The sequence below is a fragment of the Tympanuchus pallidicinctus genome, unplaced genomic scaffold (assembly GCF_026119805.1).
Source record: "Tympanuchus pallidicinctus isolate F22 unplaced genomic scaffold, pur_lepc_1.0 scaffold1, whole genome shotgun sequence".
Lineage (NCBI taxonomy): Eukaryota > Metazoa > Chordata > Aves > Galliformes > Phasianidae > Tympanuchus > Tympanuchus pallidicinctus.
In genome coordinates, this window is record NW_026294618.1 from 69,671,276 (window position 1) to 69,690,180 (window position 18,905).

Sequence of the window (18,905 nt, forward strand, 5' to 3'; positions counted from 1 at the left end):
AGTCTTCCCTGTGAGAGAGGCCAAAGGTTCAAACACAGTCAGAGCATTGCGACCTGCCTCAGGGGGGCCCAGCAGTCAGCTTCACTTGGGCTTGGACACATCCTCTGTGTCACCCTGTGAAATGACCTCTAATTTTGCCAGATGTAAATAACTCTGTGAGGAAGAAGAGTATCTTAAAATGGTTGCTTTTTTCTCTGTCAGGAAAGTCACTCTGTGGTTGTTGCTTTGAGAGAGCTGCTCACTTCTGCCAGGCTCAGTCCTGTGTGGCACAAGCAGAGCACCTCATCATCCACATGAAATGAGTCACAAAACAAGTATAGCATTGACACTAACAAAAATGGTGGGGTTGGTTCCCACCACATCTCTCAGTGCAACCAGTTCTCTGGTTAACAAGTCACTGCTTTTTATCACCTTTTATTTTGTGATGGAGCCCAAGGTAACACATCATAGAATCACAGAATCGTTAAGTTTGCAAAAGAACACTAAGATCATCTAGTCCAACCATCAGCCCACCCCCACCATGCCAACTAAATGATGTCCCTCAGTGTTGCATCCACACGGCTCTTGAACATGTCCAGGGATAGTAACCCCATCACCTCCCTTGGCAACCCATTCCCATGCCTCACTACTCTTTCTGAGGAGAAATTTTCCCTAATATCCAACCTGAACTTCCTGTGTCACAATTTAAGGCCATTACATCTCATCCTATCCTACCACTAACATATCTTCAACAAAAGACACCTCTTTGTGCCGGGTGAGGCTATTGAGAAATTCATACAAGCCTCTCTCCAAGCACTGCTGATAAAAGTCCAAATTCAGATGCATAGCAAAGATCATTGCATTCATGCTAGTGGAAAATTCCATGGCATGTTTTCAGTAGTCTATGAAAATTTGTTTTCTTTAGAAACCTATCCTTTGGGACTGTGCAATGAGGAGACACCAGAATGTCAAAGATGTTGTGTCTACCAAGATGCTATTGAAAATGCTGGCTTTTTTCCCTCCTATATCTGCAGTTATGTTAGATAGGCAGAAAATTCTTTAAGTAGCATGTGGCATTTGATCCCTAAAGGCGTTAGATTTCTATTAATAATAATATCAGAAGTTATTTTCCTGACCTATTCTATGCTCATTTTTTCATCTTTCCAGATGAAAGCCTTAAATTTAAATAACTTTCTGCAGCTGTATGCCATTGTAATATCAAAATCGTCCACCCCTTTGTTCACATGTTATGCATGATGTTATACAGGTGACTTTGCAGGTAAACTATAGCAAAAGAAAGCTAATTGGAAACTAGAGCTGGAGATGGGACTCTCTACAGAACACATCATACATCAGCTGCTCAGCTCTCACTCCTATGCTCGATCAGCACAGGCACCCTGCCCATTCCTGGAGATGCACTCACGTGCTGTTCTCTGTGCATCCACATATTTGTCCACCTGTGATATGAGCCACCCAATGTGTTTCAGCTGGAAACCGTTAGCCAGCGGGGATCAGATGATGATCTAACTCAGCATCCAGACTTCAACAACAGCAAGTGCTTAAGGAAGGATCAAAGGAATGATATTAACACTACTATTTCCTCCACTTGCTCTCCAAGCTCCCATCAATCTCTGACGTAGAGACTGCCTTTTGATGTCTTTTCCTCACACCTTTACAGGTTTACCAACATGTTGTATGAACATATTTTTTAATCTATTCCAGCACATAATCTTGTTCAGAAAAGCAGGAACCACAATATGTCATAGGTTGCAGGTAGACAAGAATAATTTTGGGGGATGCAAACTGACAGCCCTGAGAAGCACCAGTTCAGATCAGTAGCCTGAGTTGCAAACACTGCTCCTGGACATCCAGCAATGTTTTGTTTATTGCTTGCACATGTACACACAAACCTTATTGCCTGAACATTGATATATCCCGCTGTGCTGGATTTGCTGGAAGTCAAGGAAGATCTGCCATCCCCTTGGTATCATTGATTCAAAGCTTCTCAGAGCACACTAAGGCCTGTCTGTCTCTATTACCAATTTCAATTCCAAAATACAACACGCGTGGTCAGCATTGATGGACATCTGACAGATAACAACAGTAAGGACCTAATTCTGCTTCTGCCAGAGCAGGAGGACAGTTATACCTCATCATCCCTCCATCTGCCCAGATGGAGGAAAACCTGATGATCTGCAAAGACTGTTTGCTGCTGGGCTCAGCCTGTAAGGGGAAGAGCTAAGAGATGATGGGATCAGATTCCAGAAGCTCTGATACAACAAAGAATATTCTGAGAGATGAAACTGAATTAGCAGACAAAATGGCTGGGAGTTGAAGCTAGAATTTCAGCTTGGCAACAATTAGTCATTAAAACAATCTTCTACTGGAGTAGATGACAAATAAAAAAAGAATTAGATCAGCTGGAGAAGGAGATTTCCTAATTCTCAAAATCATTGATTTCCCATGATGCTTAACTGCCTAAATTTTATCTTTAAATACTGTCCTAAACTCTTTTGAAAATTGTATTCAGTCATTTATATCTGAACTGAATGCTTTTCTCCGAGGTCACATCCAAAAAGAAGCTGAGGTCTTGGCACAGATACCATTGCTGAAGATGTCAGAGCTTATGCTGTAGCATACAGGACAGTTATATCGTATTTTATCTTAATTTACAAATGCACTGCCCCTGAAACACATTCAACTGTGCTGTAAGCAATAATACTCTGGAAGAAGGAAATGGAGATTTCTTTTGTTTTTTCCTCTTCCCTGAACACAGTTTCCATGTGTTCCCATCCAGGTCAGCCTGACTAATAAGAAGTTTAGGTCCAGATAGGAGAAATTGGGACCCTCGTTACCGTATAGGTAAATTTGCCCTGCAGCTGCTTCTCCATACCATCTCACTTTGCTTTCTCTGATGCTTCACTTTTCTTCCACCCTTGCCAACTACATGAATACAGCATCATATTCTTTTATAGCTCCTACAATTTTCAATAGAAAAAGACAAATTAAAACCTTAATATAATTCTGAGAGCAGTTGTCAGAGTCCAACACCATTACGGTGTGCACCATATCATACAAAACACAAACTGCATTCAAGGTGTAACATTTTCTTTCTGAAGATTATCTCAATGAGAGAGTCAATCCCCTTCCAAGTAGCTAAAATCCCAATCAAACAAACTTGATGCTAAAACTGAGGTTTGGATCTAACTTAATAAAATGTTTCCTTTCCATCTCTTGCTCTCCCTTCTCTCTTCCCAACTTGTCACTGATACCAGCAGTAAGGCTGTTTTGGTAATAAATTGTAATCATAAAAAAAACCAAAAACCCACTACACAGAAGTCAACTCCACTGGAAAGCAAAAAAAGAATATCCCAGCACTCAAGCTCACTCAAAAAACAAAGGGTTTGATTTGCAATCTAGTTAAGCCAAGCTCCAATGGCTTGCAGCCACTGAAAGGAACAACTGAGCTCTTCCCATGATTTTTTTTATTTGCAACCTTCTTTATGCTCCTCATTAGCCCACTACAAAGCACATCTAATGAGTGTTTGCTAACTCACAGGTCAGTACAAGACAGAGACAAACTGGTATCCAAGGTCTCACTGTGATGACCAGGAGGGAAAATACAGCTGATGCACCCCACAGCTCCACAGGATGGGCAAAGTGCTTTGGCATTTCAGTGTTGCTAATTTTCTTGACGAGGAGCACAAATGTTAAGAAGTAAATTTTATAGAAATATTTCTCACCAGGCAACCAGGGCAGAGCACTCAGTATCACTTTCTAACCCCCTGTTTTTATCTTAAAGACTTTGGACTTCCAAAGGCAAGGTTTAAATAATGTGAGCGTGGCAGTAAACATAGGTGTTTCCTATTCCAAGATCTCTTTTAATTAAAACAACATCATACATCTGCTGGGTAGAAATAGCAAATTGAAATCAAACAGGTCCCTCTTCCTGCAGCATAGGAGCATATTGTAGCTCTCTATGCAAGAAATCAAATCCAGTCAAAAGAGTATTTTGCACCCATTCATCCAACAACCTCTTGGAGGGCCGTACAGAGAGAACATCTGTGCACTGACTTGATTCCCAATTTTTCAGCTTGATTACTGGCAGATCTGAAAATAGCTGCTGGATGATAAGTTGTAAATAAAATGTGCAGTCTGACAAGAGATACAACTCTGACATTTTTGCTCATTCTGTAATCACAGCCTATTATACCAGACTATTTTTTTTAATGGCTTCTATTCATTTGAAGTCATTCTGTACAGGAATAAGCCTCTTGTTAGAGCATTCTGTAATTATTGCTATAAAATATTTCATTGTATTTCAGTCTGGATGAGGAGAGTGATGCATGCAACTGAGGATCACACTAATCCACAGCATATCTAGATTTAATATAAATACAAGTAAAACAGTGTAGACTTTTTCATATATAAAAATGTAACTTAAAATTAACAAAGGTTATGGTAGTCCTATTCCAGACAGGAATTGGACAGTACTCTACGGGACCCACTTCAACTAAGACAACCACCCTTACCTCGAGCAGTTTAGCATTATAATCTTTCAGTATTCAGTTATGTACAGTCAGGGATTCTCTTGAAAATTATATATTTAAAATATATTTTATTTAAACATGAAGAAAAACAGTTGTAATGTTTTTTATAAAAATGGCGTAAATATCTGACTATGAGCACAGTGATAGGCAAACAGAAAACCCATGCATATAAATAGGCAAAAAAGCACAACCTGACATTCTAGCTTGGAAGTTTCAAAAGATGAGAAACTTTGATATATATTTGGAAATAAGGCAAAAGAAACAATTAAGTTTTAGTCAGAAAGAATGCAGAAATTGCTGGACAGTTCAGATACTTACATTAAGCAGCTTACTAGGAAAAGCACCCACAGAAAAAGCCTAAGGCTCTACAGAGACATGAGACAGACTTCTGCATTTATCACTGGATTAGATTACAAAGGTACTACTCCCAGAAGCCTAATTGCTTTCTAGTATTACCTGCCAGCTCAGAGGTGTCAAAAGGCATTTAAGATGGAAAACCCTCATTTGAATTCTCAAATACAATCCCTAAATACAAGGTGTTTTCTTCTGTTTACTGCAGTTTGACAGGGCAATTTTATTTTTCCAACCATAAATATTAATCAGTGGTCTATTTTCTTGATAGAAGATTCCATTTAGACTTCATTCAAACCTTCTGAAAGGTGACAACTAGTCTCCTACCTCCAGCACACAGGGAGAGTAAGCTTACACCAAAGAATTCTCCTTCCCTACGGCTTGATAGGCAAAAATCCTCCTGTCAGTACAATTAAAGCATTTATATCTTTCCTATAAATGCCTCTGCAGGTTATTCTAGCTGATAAGTCCTTGGGGCTAACTGCAAACCTAGGTTTCTCAGAGCAAGAGCAAATGTTGTAGTTCCATATGCTGCTGAGTAGAAAAGGATGTGCCTCAAGCTCATTTAAGCCCCAGAAATTGTTCTCAGCTGGGATTTTAACTTCATCCATGCTCCTGCTTGCCCTCCTGGACAGATTGTACCCTGTTGGAGTTGTTGAATTTGCAGCCCACATCTATCATAGATATGTTGCAATCAGGTACTGCGTCCCAACTGCAGCCCACAAGAGGAAGATCTCACATTCACAGCTTTCCATCACCTGCTATGGAGAATTTGCCCCCTCCCCAACTGGGCCAGTGTGACACTTCATTTGAAAGTTCTCTGAACTACACCTGCGAGGTTCTTATCCCCCAGGAAAAAAAATACTTCTAGAAAAGGTGTCTTTTTTAGTTTTGTTTTAGAGAGTACTTCAGATATTTCTTCAAGAGCACCACAGACATCTGAATTACCGCCCAGCACACAAAAGAAATCTCTGATTAAGCACAGAGAGAAACACAAAATCACAGAATCATTAAGACTGGAAAATACATTTAAGATCATTTAATAGAACTGTGAGCTCATCCCCACCATGCCTATTACCTATGTCCCTCAGTGTCGCATCCACATGGTTCTTGAATACTTCTAGGGATGGTGAATCCACTGTCTCCCTGGGCAGCCTATGCCACTGCCTCACCACTATTCCAGAGATTAAATTTTTCTTAATATCCAACCTGAACCTCTACTGCTTCAACTTGAGGCCATTTCCTCTCAACCCATCGTTGTTACCTGTGAAAAAAGGCTGACCTCCACTACAACCTCCTTTCAGGGAGTTGTGAAGAGCAGTAAGGTCTCCCCTGAGCCTCCTCTTCGTCAGACCAAATAATCCCACATCTCTCAGCCACTCTCCATAAGACCCTTCATCAGCTTTGCTGTCCTTTGGGCACGTTCCATGATGTGAGCAGACGAGGACAGGCATGCCAATCAACTACAAGAGCCGTTGTTGCAATCATCTTCCTCGAGTCCCTCCAGGCTGAAGTAAGCCCTGCCATGCTTGGAACAGCACTTTCTAAAAGTGAAAAGAGGAACAGCATTAGTCTTGAGAAGATCAGATCTAACCGGGTCATGTTAAGGGCCATGCCTTAACCACGTATTTTTAGGTAACTACTGTCAGGGTAAATTCACCCAATTGGAAACAGCTTTGAAAATAAGAATTTCCTCAAAGCTATCATATTAAATACAAATTCTCTTTTCTTAAATATAAATATATATTCATGTACACACACTTTTACAACAATTACAAAATAACCAAGCTTCAGGCAGACTTCTTGGTTTTACTTAATTGCATCAACCACCACACATGTATCTATAAAGCATTCTTCTTTATTTAAGTTAAACAATTTTTCAAGGATGGTTTCCATCTATAAAATGAACAAAGTACAAGCTCTGTACAGCAGACTTTTCAAACCAACTGAAAAAACAGTTTCCAAACTAAGTTTTGAAAATCTGCAAAACAAACAACATCACCATTCTTGCTCTGAAGATGGTAAGAAAAGTTCTCAGAAGACTCCATCACCATTTGCTTCAAGGGCTTTTAATTTATCTTTCACATGGGCCAATTTCCTAAATATTTGTATATCACAGTAATTAACTTTGGCACACTGTCATGTAAACATAACAAAAGGATAACACTTGTCTGTTCTCTCAAAGAAAAGTAATGCTGTCTTTAACATACATCTCCTGTACTAAAGCCCCTATGCACAGCATCCATGGGGCATTAGTGAAAATATTCCTACTTTTTATGATACCAGTTGACATTAAAGTCTTAAGAGGTGGAATACGATTTTTTTTTTTCTATCTCAGAGTTAAGAGGCCAATGTTCAGAGCTACAACTTTTGATCTCAGTTGAGCACTACGTTTACTATGATCCAAGTTGCAAGTGAAAGTAACCACATAGAAGCTGAGTGCTTTCTCCTTCTATATTCTGTTTTCCAAAACCTCAAGAACTGGTTTGCTGCTGAGCCCACATTTCAGCATTTATTCTCCAGAATATTCAGAAATCTACTGCTATGTTATGAACCATGTTCTTCAAGTTCTCAGCAAGGTTAAAAGGCTACAAATAGGGAGAGACAAAAAAATGGAAACTAGTTTACCCACTGCATGGCCATGGAAAATAGACTGTGAAGAAAAAAAAAAAAAGCAAAAAAAAAAAAGCATTAATTATCCACATATGAAAAAAAAAAGTCAGATGGATGGGAGAAGTTGGATTCAATGTGTACATCCAAAAGGTATGCAGATACTTGCAGGTCATAGCTCCAGAGACACAAGATATTTGTGGCACACTGACTGACATAATTAGAGCCATTGACCAGAAGAGTACCACCTCTATACCTAGCATACAGATGCAGCCAAAGGAAACACGAGAATCAGGAACTGCTCTACTTCCAGAAATAAAGAAAGAAGGGAGTGTACTGGAGTTACACAGTACAGCAGATGCTTTTCATCTCCTTATGATCAACTCTTACGCTTTTCCCCAAGATCCTTATCTTACCAAAACCACTTCCTGGCATCGCAGGCCTGCACTATTTCTTTTCTTTTTTTCCTCCCACCAATGCTGTGTTACTTATCAGTGCTGAAACTACTCACTTTTCATTTTAGAAGCTCATTCAAGCATTTAATTATTTATTTGTTTTAATAAAAAAGTACATAGTCTATGCAAACATAAGAAAGTACAGGTCAAAGTTGATTTAACTTTGACAGTATTATTTTAATATAAAAATGACATCAGCTGAGTTGTCGCTGTAAAACACACAGGCTCAGTGGTGAAAAACACCACATAGGATCTGCTGGTATCCAGACTGATTCCCAGAGCCAAACCTGAATCCACCCAAAAGCCCCATATAATGAAAAAACAAACAAACAAACAAAAAAAAACAAACAAGAAAGTTACCCAGTAGCAGGCCTATAAATTAAGTAAGTGCAATTCAGAGATATTACCTAACTGCTCATCCTTGCAAATTAAAATTCAGACCTCATGCTGCCAACAGTGACGTTCCCTTCCACCTTATTCTCAGAACTCAAGAGGGGAGTTTGAGACAAGGAAATTTTTGTTATGATGAGGGCCCAGAATAAAATTGTGCTGAACCCACATGGCTGCATCTGTGCAAGATTTGCACCACTCGTACAATTTTGTAATGAAGAGAAGTATTTCAGGACATAATATTACAGAAATCATCAACACAAATATCAAGTACAAGATTAACGATATCCAGAGCACGTGTAATGAATTCCCAAGCTGGAATAAACAATCCGAGCAATCATCTGTGCAGATGCATTGGCTTATTCTGCTGTTTTCTTTCTCCTCCTGAGTTTCATGATCTCCAGTGAGGGAGAAGCTTCAAAACGTAGATCCAGTTTGCAAAGCAAAGCATCCAGTGTTAGCACGGACATCATACTCAGCAGCACAAAATCTGCACCTTCGTTAACATCCACTCTTCTAGCATTTTGATCCAATTTCTGGTTATACATACGCCAATGACTTCGTTGATAATTATAGGGTGATGAAAATCGATACAAATCATTGGGAGCTGGCAATATATATATTTTATATATTTATATTTAGAGTCCATCATAGAAAAGTTCATATTCAAATTACCAAGTACACACAAGAAAAAAAAACGTTCAAAATGACACTTCTGTTTTTGGAAACAACAAACAATGCATTTCTATGTAAATGGAGATTTCAAATGACCTTCTCCTGGTAATTTTTCCCACCCTCCCTCCCAGACCCTGTTCCCCACAGGCGTTTTTCAAGATCCTTTTTCTATCATACATCAGTTGTTCCTAGAGTTAGTTATCTGCTGTGCAAGTATGTAACTGAAGACAGAAAGGAACTGTTAAAGTCTTCACACCAAGAAGGAGCCGTGCTGAGGCCACGTTCAGTGAAATCTTTGCAGTGCTCCGAGTCCACCTGTTCCCTGGTGTCCGCTTCAGCACTCTCCTACTTTCAGATAAAGATGGAATACTGAGGTATATAAGTTCCGTGGAAAGTTTTAAGAAATACATCAGTAATTCAATCAAAACTTTGCCCGATGTCTATGAGTTGAAACAGCATTTTGCTTGTAAGTTCTACTGCTGCAGATTAAGTGTGAATTTCCACTGTTGTGATAAAGAAGGACTGCAGATCTCAACAGTGAGACCACCATTTTTGGCATTTCGGCTGTCTAGACAGAGGTTGCTGCCAACGTGCCTCAGTTTAGAGTTGCTTTCAATTTGCTCCCATTTCTGAAAGAGAGAATAAAGTTAAGCTGTAAAAGTCAGGAAAAAAATGCATTCTATATCCCATCAACTGAAATCTTCATGTGCTTTCCTGGCTTGTGCTTAGGAGAGATGTGAATACTGCAATAATGCAGTTTAGACAATCCTTGATTAAGGGTATGTACATTATAGAAAGCCTTGTCAAAGCAACTGTTCTTTCAGCTAGTGCGCTGCACAAGATACAGAATGCACCAAATCATTTTCTTCTACTTCAGCATTTCTCAAATATGCTGTCACACCATATTTGACTTTCCAAAGCCTTTAGTTTGAGGAAGAAAGTAAGTCACAAAACCCATCCATAGTATCACTACTACTACTACAGTTCAGAACATAAGGAAGAAGTACAATCACCAAAGACAAGCCTGGAGAAATCTAGAAATCAGTCAGATGTCTTTCAGTTATAAAGATGTCAACTGGTTAGTCTGTGCTGTCGGAAGCACTATTGCCCAAGGTGATGCCAAGGACAGAGTAAATACAAACTGTAAGATGTTAAAAGATTCTCTGTTGTATTTTCTTTGAATTTTTGCCTTCAAGCCTTATCAAGAAAATATTGCCTCCTTGGTTTCTTTATCTGAAAAGTGGCAAGAGCATTTTTTTCTTCTTCAAGACATCATTTCTGTTTGCAAATATTGAAATACAGAAACAAAGAAGGTAACAGAAAATCAGAACTGATGACTTAGCAGAACTGTTACATGACAACTGACAACAACAAAAAGGCGATACGAGTCTGCAAATGTGATTTTCCTAAGGCTGCATTAATAAGGAGTCTACCTAGCAACAGAGTCTAGCACTGTTATAAACAGGTCACGGCTGAAAGAGGAAAGGAAAGCTAACCCCACCCTCCTGAGACAGACTACGTTATCTTCAAACTTCACTGAAGGCCTTTCAAATATACATCATGAAACACATATTTTATTTCAGAAAATGGACAGGACAGTTGAAGACTGTCACACAACAGAGCTGCTGTGTGAAACCTTTATATAAGGCCAATTTTGAGATAACAGCTCTATACGTTATCATAAGATTGTCACTGGTTTATAAAAAGGAAAGATCAATATACAAAATTATTCCTCCTGCTCTGCAGGATGTCATGTATCCAAATTTTATGTATGCAAAGAATGATGCAGAGAAAGAGTAGAATCCTTAGAATAGAATACAGACACAAATGCGTGTTCTTGCACTCTCATTCACAACCCTTGTTTTCCCACTATTCAGGAAGTATACTCAGGACATACTGACCTGTCTACTGTCATTTTCCCTGCAGCCCTGAAGTTTTATTAGTGAACCAGGTGCTCTGTCCACAACAGTAAGGCACAAATCCATGTGTTTCACTGACTTGTCCTTTGTTAAGGCCCATTCCTAGAAAAAGAAAGTAAAATTTATGAATGGTATGCAAAATCATTTATACTAAGTTATACACAAGGTGCACCTGCTATCTCTGCATCCATAGCACAGGTTAAACTCCTGTCAATGGCTCAGTAAGAGAATTAGAACAATTTATTATTGCCCACAGAGAAGGAGATGAGGAAAACTGTACTTTTGAAACAGTACTTTCATTTACTCCAATGGTCTCAAATCTACGCTGGGCTGGGCTAGCTGACTAACTGCTCCCTCTACTGGCTTCACGGAGGTACAACAGGAAGACACAGGTTCTCAAGTAGGGTCAGCTTCTAAAGCAAGTATCTAACTAGCTACATTTTCTATGTATCTAGCAATAGCTGTATAGATTTTAAATATCTTTCGCATTAAATATATGAAAAAACCAAGCTTGGTCTGCAGTATCACTGGTCACCCTATCCACACACTAGGTAACGCACGTGTTGTGAGGGAAAACAGTTCCTAATGGTAGAGCTCACCAGAAAGCAGAACACAAGGTCAGAGGTAATGGGAGAATGAGACTTTGGACCCAAAGTGTGATGTACAAGAGAATTTCCTTTAAATGCATATTGGCAAGCAGTTTCTTAAATGATGGGCAAAGAAAAGTTGTTCTGTATGCACCAATGCCCAGCTGGTTTTACCTCAGTGTCCTCCTACACAGGACCTGATCTTGCCCTGATGTTCACACACTGCATGCTTCTCACCCTGAAGTCTGATCTCCAGGACCCAGATTGGTCTCCCTGTCTCATTATCCTTTGAGGAAGGAACTTGATCTCCTGACTTGCTTGAGCCACACTAACTGTCTAATTCTCCCTTATTGCTACTTAAAAAGGAAAAATCAACTTCACTCCAGTGAGTTCAGAGGGTTGTGTAACACAAAAACCTAGATATACTCTAACTCACGTCTGGCTATATTTAGTGTTATTTTGTAAGCAGTGAGTGTTTCAGAAAGAAATTAGATGCCTCGTCCCATCCCATTTTTCAACTTACTTTCTAATACTGTAAGTGATGTTCAGCTTGCATGATCACTTAAACCCAGTAGATTTAACAATGATTAAATTTCTTTGAGAACAGATGCTCAGGAAACAACCAGAACTTCTCTCCAATGTTATTACCAGTAATCGCCATCATACAGGAAGCAAGCCCAGCAACACATCATTAGATGGACACCATATTATGCAACCACAACTGACTATGCAGAACAAAAAGGAAGGAGAACTTTGCATGTCTCTTGGCTCCCAAAACACAAAGCTAAAAGCTTTTCCTTTCGCTCTCAATACATCTTTTTTTTTTTTTTTTTCCACTACATTCAGACTGGATACTAGGAAGAGGTTCTGCACCAGAAGGCAGTGGGCATGGAACAGGCTGCCCAGGGCACTGGGCACGGCTCCAAGCGCTGGTGTTCAAGGAGCAATTGGACACCACTCTCAGATACAGGATTTGGATTTGGGGTGGTGCTGTGTGGAGCCAGAAACTAGGCTCCACGGTCCCAGAGGGCCCCTTTCAACTCAGGATATCCTATTCTGTTTTAATCTCAGATGCCTTCTTGTTCCAACCATTTTGTCCAAGGCTAAGTAGCATCATTGAGAGCCGCTTTTAACAACTTAAGGAAGTAAGCAAGTATTTTTAGAGCTCATCAGCAAACACAAGTGCCAATGAAACAGATGATTTATACTCAGTAATGACATTTGAAAATACTGTCAGTGTAGTGGTTAAAATTCAGGTTCAAGAATCCTGCAGCAAAAGGAAATCGAAGCCTTGAAGATACTGATTTTTACATCTTTACCCTTCCATCAGGAGACCAGAAGAGGCCCAGACAAACCAGCAACCGCACAGGAACTTAGCTTATCTAAAAGCAAAAGCTACAGCTTCACAAATGTCTCCAAGTTCTGCAGCTGGAGGCATCTATGTGATGGCCCTTCATAGTGTAAAACAGAATGTACAGGTGCTCCCTCCTAGCGATCAGGATCTGCGATTTGCTATAGTGCTAAAGTTTAAGCAAGTAGCACTACAGAAGAACAGGAAAAAAATGCAAATAGTGCATGTAATGTGCTATGGATGCAGGCTGGAAATAGGTCACGTGTGTGACAACTGGAAAACCAGGACATCTAAAAAAAAACCTGTCTCATAAATCAGAAATAGAACACTACTAACCTTAAACTTTCCCCTTACACATGAGTGCATTTGGCTTTGTCTTAAGCTCCTTATTATGACCCTAAAGATTTGCAAAGACTTGTCAAAACAATATATCAGAATTTCTTCACCCATTCTGAAGTGTAATTCTACCTTTTGGACCACTGAATTCTAACAGTCTGCTTCAGGAAAACAAATCCATTTAAACTGAAGTTTTGCTTTTTAAGCTGTGTAAGCATAAGCCAGAGTACACTCTCCATATGGTAGAACAAGGTTTCTGCAGCCTGCAGTAGTTGAGTACTCACAGTCTAACCCTCCACTCCCAACCCTAAACCTTATTCTCAGTAAGAATAGTTGCAAAACACATAGGACAAAGTTGAAGATTCTGCTTTGCTCCCCCAGCCTTCTCCCATGCTAAGATCACTCCCATTCATTCCTTGAATCCAATATGGAACTCAGTGTGGATGTAAAAAGCCACTGTTGACCAGCTCCGTCTCCTAACGTGTCTGAAATTCCATCACAGAGAGAACATACATTTGTTTTTCAAGGTCAACTTCACAGATGAAACTACACTGAAAACTGAAAAGAGGGATCAGATTTGGAAGAGGGAAGGACTGAAAGAAGCATGTACGTATCTATAGAGAACATACAGGATAACCAGAAACTATCAAAACTTCTGCACAGAGGCAATTCTTTGACACAGTTATTCCTTCTCAAAAAACAAAACAAAACAAAAAAAAACAAAACAAAAAAAACCCCTGTGCTATTCTGAAGATGGTGTGCATTTTCATAAAGATAACAGAAAACGCCTCCCCGAGTATATTCCCTTTAATGATATGGAAGACACATCTCAGATCTACAATAGCAATTCAAATCAACATTATACACTGCCTGAAATAACTTCTGTTAGGCTTTATCTGATTATAGGGTTTTCCTCTTCTAATTTAAATCAGAGCACAAAATTCTGATACAATCACTCTTTCAGTAGTAGATCTGCAATTGGTCAGGCTTCTGATCTAACACATGCATTTGATTATTAGTTTTAAATTTATTTGAATTCATAATCACATTGGTTCTGAAAAGTTTAGTGACCACACAAAATAGTGAGTACATAAGCACATACTTTGTTAATAATGATGAAGTCATGACTGCATAATTAGATTCTTTACAATAATGTTCCCATCTACAGATGTGACATATTTGCAAGTAAAAGTAGGCTCAGATAAATTTTGTTGAAACACTCCCTTTACTGGTTGAAAATAGGAGATGAAGTTTAGATGCCTCTCTTTTCTGGAAGAGCTGAACAGGGATCTGAGACAGATTTTTTACATGCCACTACTACAAACTGGAAATTACTAATACAGCATTATAGTAAAGCACTCTTCTGATTTTGCTGACCTTAGGCCATATGCTTAACAATCCATATCTTTTCTTAAGAAAACTTCCTTCAAAAATCAAACATACCAATTAATGGATTAAAGCTTTTTATGAAAGCCTAAAACTCCTGGGAAAGATTCCTGGCCTCCAGCATAAAAATAAATATTGATAGACAAAAAGGAAGGGGAAACCTGACCGTATTGAATGAACCTCTCTGCTCAGATTCTAACCCTGAAAGTGCAAAACTACATTTGAGGGAGAACTTTTTACAACAGACTGCCTAAATAACTGATTTGTTCATTTCAGTTCGTATACCTATCACTGACACACAGCACATGGTTGAGTTAGTTTCAATTTATTTTTAAATCCTAAGACCACATATTTTGGAAAAAAATGAATAGCATACAGACCTGGTTTCCTCCGGCATTATGACATTCGTAAACTCCAACAACACCATCTGCAAAATGGCCCAAAGTATCAAGGCAATTGGTACCCTGCTGCAAAGCCCCAAAAGCTATATCTTGATGATCAGGTACCCTAAAATAAAACCAGAAATATCTCCCTCAATTAGTCTATCTTTGATATTTCTTTTACCTCCTCATCAAGTATTTTGAAGATGAGAGGTTTAAGATGAGTGATGGCTACTATTTGGAAATTCCAAACATCTTTTGAAGACAGAAGCCAAATTTCTGATCAAACTCAAACCTGCAAGCACAGGACAAAAATAGAAAACAAGGATGAACATACAAACTACTCATAATGACCAAATTAAAGGTGACATCATTATCATTTAACGTCGCTCATATCTTCATGCTATCAGTTCAGATTCACCACACTTATTTCCAGACAAGCCATCAGAAACATTCTACTTTTGTCCCAAATTGATCTTTACTGAAGTGTTACAAGTTGGGGTTGAAGGGAAAAAAAAAAAAAGAAAAAAAAAAGTGTTTTACTCATACTTATTTTTAAGCAGTCGCATATAAAGTAGAATTCACATAGTCTGGAAGTACATAGGCAAACACATTCAGAGAACCCTTGTGGGGCATAGAGACCATAAGTTCATATTAAACAGAAAAGCAAGGACATACCAACTCCTTTAAAAACTTCAGACTATGATAAGAATACAATAATTCAACTCAGCAAAGTGAGCAAAGGGAGGTGACACAGAATAAGATAACATTACACACCAGTAATGCTTATTGTAGCACATTTTCCAAGAAAAATTGCAAGCCATATTTCTTCTGACAAATTAAACACAAATAAATATCCTCTGGCACTGTAAGAGAAATACAGAATAACTTTCCTCCTCAGCATTATCCTGGTTCATGAGACTCTTTAACACGTGTGGCTTTGTAAAATACACGAAGGCTGTAACAGTTTATGCTCATGCATTCCAAGCCTGTATTCTAGTACTAACAATCCAACTTCACTGACACAAAGTGTCCTCAGCAATAAGTATTCCTACGAACCACACATACAGTATCCTGTGCAACCAACAGTATGTTGAAAGAAGACACAGTAGTTTACAGAGTCTAATACCAAAGCAGCAGCGTTGGAACTGGATAATGTTTAGTGTCCCTTCTAACTCAAGACACTGTGATTTTGTGACCCAGTAGACATACTTATCAGTAGACACATTACTGAACAAAAATCTTTTCATTCAAGAAGTGCTAAAAATTTTTTTTTGAGGATTTTTCATTGGTTAGTATGCATTCTACAGCAGAAATTATTCTTTTGTACCATGTATTAATGCTGTAAGCACTGATTCGTTCTGCAAAAAGTATTAGTTATGTTACCCATAATTTCAGTTTGCTTTTTCCTCTACACATGCATAAAGGTTAGCTATTGGCCACTGACAGAGCAAGAGATAATAAAACATGTGATTTAGCTTCTTAGAGCAGTGCATTTACCAATGCTTAAAAAACTTGCATGACTTTCTTATCTGATAGCTTCTGTTATTTCTGCTGTACTGAGATTCAGCTTTCTCACTCAGCTAATCATGTGCTTCAGTGAAGGCAAAACTTTAAAAGGGAAGACAACAGGAGAGAGAACAATGTACCGTCAAGCAAAAAGCCCATGTAGGAGACAGGCTACAGAGGAGTTTAGGGCTTTGGATGTTGTTCTCTGAAATACTGCAGCTACAGCTGCAATTCTATGTAAGTGGAAAAGAAGATTACTTCGATAAAATGGATTTTTAGGAATAGAACAAACAATACTGAAAGCAAATAAGGCCACAATTACATTTTACTTCCAAGAAAGGGGAAAGAGAAACCAGTGATTTCAGGAGAAGACAAGTCAAAACCCCACACCATCCCAGAGTCAGATGACACTCACCGTAACTCAGGATAAACATTTTCAAGATACCACTTGAAGGGTTTGCAGCTAAGTCTTTTTCTGAGTTCCATTCGGCTTTGAATACTAGAAAGGGAAAAAGAAGAATGATTTTCAAGGTCTGGATGCTGTGTTTGTATGAATTAATGACTGTATACAAAACCCAAATTTCTCAGTAGATCTACATCTTAAGGACATAAGTGCCATCACTACTTATACCTCAGAAACCACTGTTTTTTGAAGGAGGAAAAAGAAGTAATTGTGGCTTACTTTCCATAAGGTACATTCCTGGCTGAAGGCACTGCTGCGTAATAGAAATTCTTGTACTCATCCATCCAGACTTCCGCTGCCCTGCGTGTATTTCTAGGGACAATCATATGAAAAAAAGGTTATATTTTCCCCCAACTGCAATTAAACCATGTCATTTATTCTTGATTTGATTTTAATCCTTCTTATTACTACATCACCAGCTGCCTCAAGCCAGGCAGAAGATTTCCTATTAAAGTCCCAAGTAACAGAAAATCATTAGAAAATCACAACTGAAATCAGTACATTTAGAAAAAATGCCTTTTCCACAATTTGCTGCTTCACATTTTCATCTGGAATTTAATACGCCCTGAAATTCTTTCTGTAATCTTCAGGGAATGTTGTTGGTTTTGTTTGTTTTAATACAATTTGATAGACCAAATTCAGTGAATCTTCACCTGAACAAGCAAGCTAATTGGAAACACAAAATTTCAACAATTTGAAATATTTAACAGTGTATATTGCCTTGCTGAAAACAGATACGCTAACTTCTGCAACACATTTTCATTCTTCATCTTACTATTACCAGCATAGCATTCAACATTTCAAGACATAAGCTGTTCCGACAAAGCTATGAAATAAACAAGTCTACTAAAACAGAGGAGGCAGTACTTAGCAAAATTTTTTTAATTCTTGAAAATTCAGAGCTTAATTACTGCTGTAAATGTAAAGGAAAAAAAGCTAACCTGGATTATTTACCTCTAATCAAATGGCTAACTAAAATGTCTATATTTTTGTAATGGTGTGTTTACAGCTCCTTTTGGACTGTGAGATTGTAAGGTGTTTTTTTCCCCATCTCCTGGCTTCCATGTAAAACTCATCTACTTCTATTGTTTGTAGTTTCATTGAATTACTTCCCTTGCAACTGTCATGCTCTGAAGCTTTTTTTACATTTGGCAGTAAGTTCAATCTTAAGCAGCCAGAGTAAATGCAGTCAGCCAACAACTTATTGGTATGATTCTTTCCAAATTAGAAGGCAGAAGTAGCCAGGACAATTTCAGTTCTTGCAAATTGCTAAGAGTGGAGGAGGTGGGGAAAGGGGAAAGAGAGAAAAAACAAAAACAAAAACAAACAACAACAGCAACAGAAAACAACACAAGGCAGACTTTGATCATTTGTTGTTTGAAGACCAATATTTTCCTGCAAAGATTCCTTTTTTTTTTTTTTTTTTTTCCTTGTGTGTGTGTGTAAGCAAAAACCCATTCAATCCAGATTAGACTGTTTCAGTTCAAATTTACTTGTAGTCTGTCAGGTTTTAATGACTGTCACTCAGCAATCAGGTTGGCTATCTATTCACAGGCCAAATGGATTTTGGTGGTGGGAGAGGTACTAATTGGTTTGCCAGAGTTTAACAACTCAAAAGGTAATTCCAAGGCCAGAATGCATCTCTGTACCACACTTTTACACAACCAAAAATTAAGAATCCAGACACAGTGCAATATGGATATAGAAACCATATAGATGCTGAGAACTGCTCAAATTTGTATGACTCCAAAGCAGTCAGAGTATTGAGAAACACAGTGTAGGGAACACTCAGCACCTAGATTAAACCACAGATAATGAAACTTAGCATCATGCCATCAGAGATAGTTTTGCACATACCAGACTAGGGTCTGTAAGGTTTATTAACTCAGATGAAGTTGTGTATTAAAGCAGCTGGCCCTCAAGCAGTAAAGCATATATATGTGCAAAAGCAAACCTGATCTAAT

At 38.5% G+C, this 18,905-nt stretch overlaps 1 protein-coding gene across 1 annotated transcript in view; it reads right to left on the reverse strand.

Moving 5' to 3' along the window:
* Nucleotides 1-7,937: 7,937 nt before the first annotated feature.
* Nucleotides 7,938-18,905, reverse strand: part of GALNT2 (polypeptide N-acetylgalactosaminyltransferase 2) — a 95,105-nt gene continuing 84,137 nt past the window's right edge. The window contains exons 12-16 of the mRNA XM_052676609.1: nt 17,161-17,253; nt 16,894-16,977; nt 14,970-15,096; nt 10,912-11,031; nt 7,938-9,639 (exon numbers count right to left, since the gene is read on the reverse strand). Of these exons, the coding sequence (XP_052532569.1) occupies nt 9,484-9,639; nt 10,912-11,031; nt 14,970-15,096; nt 16,894-16,977; nt 17,161-17,253 (580 nt within the window). The 3' untranslated portion in view covers nt 7,938-9,483. The remainder of the gene's footprint in view (nt 9,640-10,911; nt 11,032-14,969; nt 15,097-16,893; nt 16,978-17,160; nt 17,254-18,905) is intronic.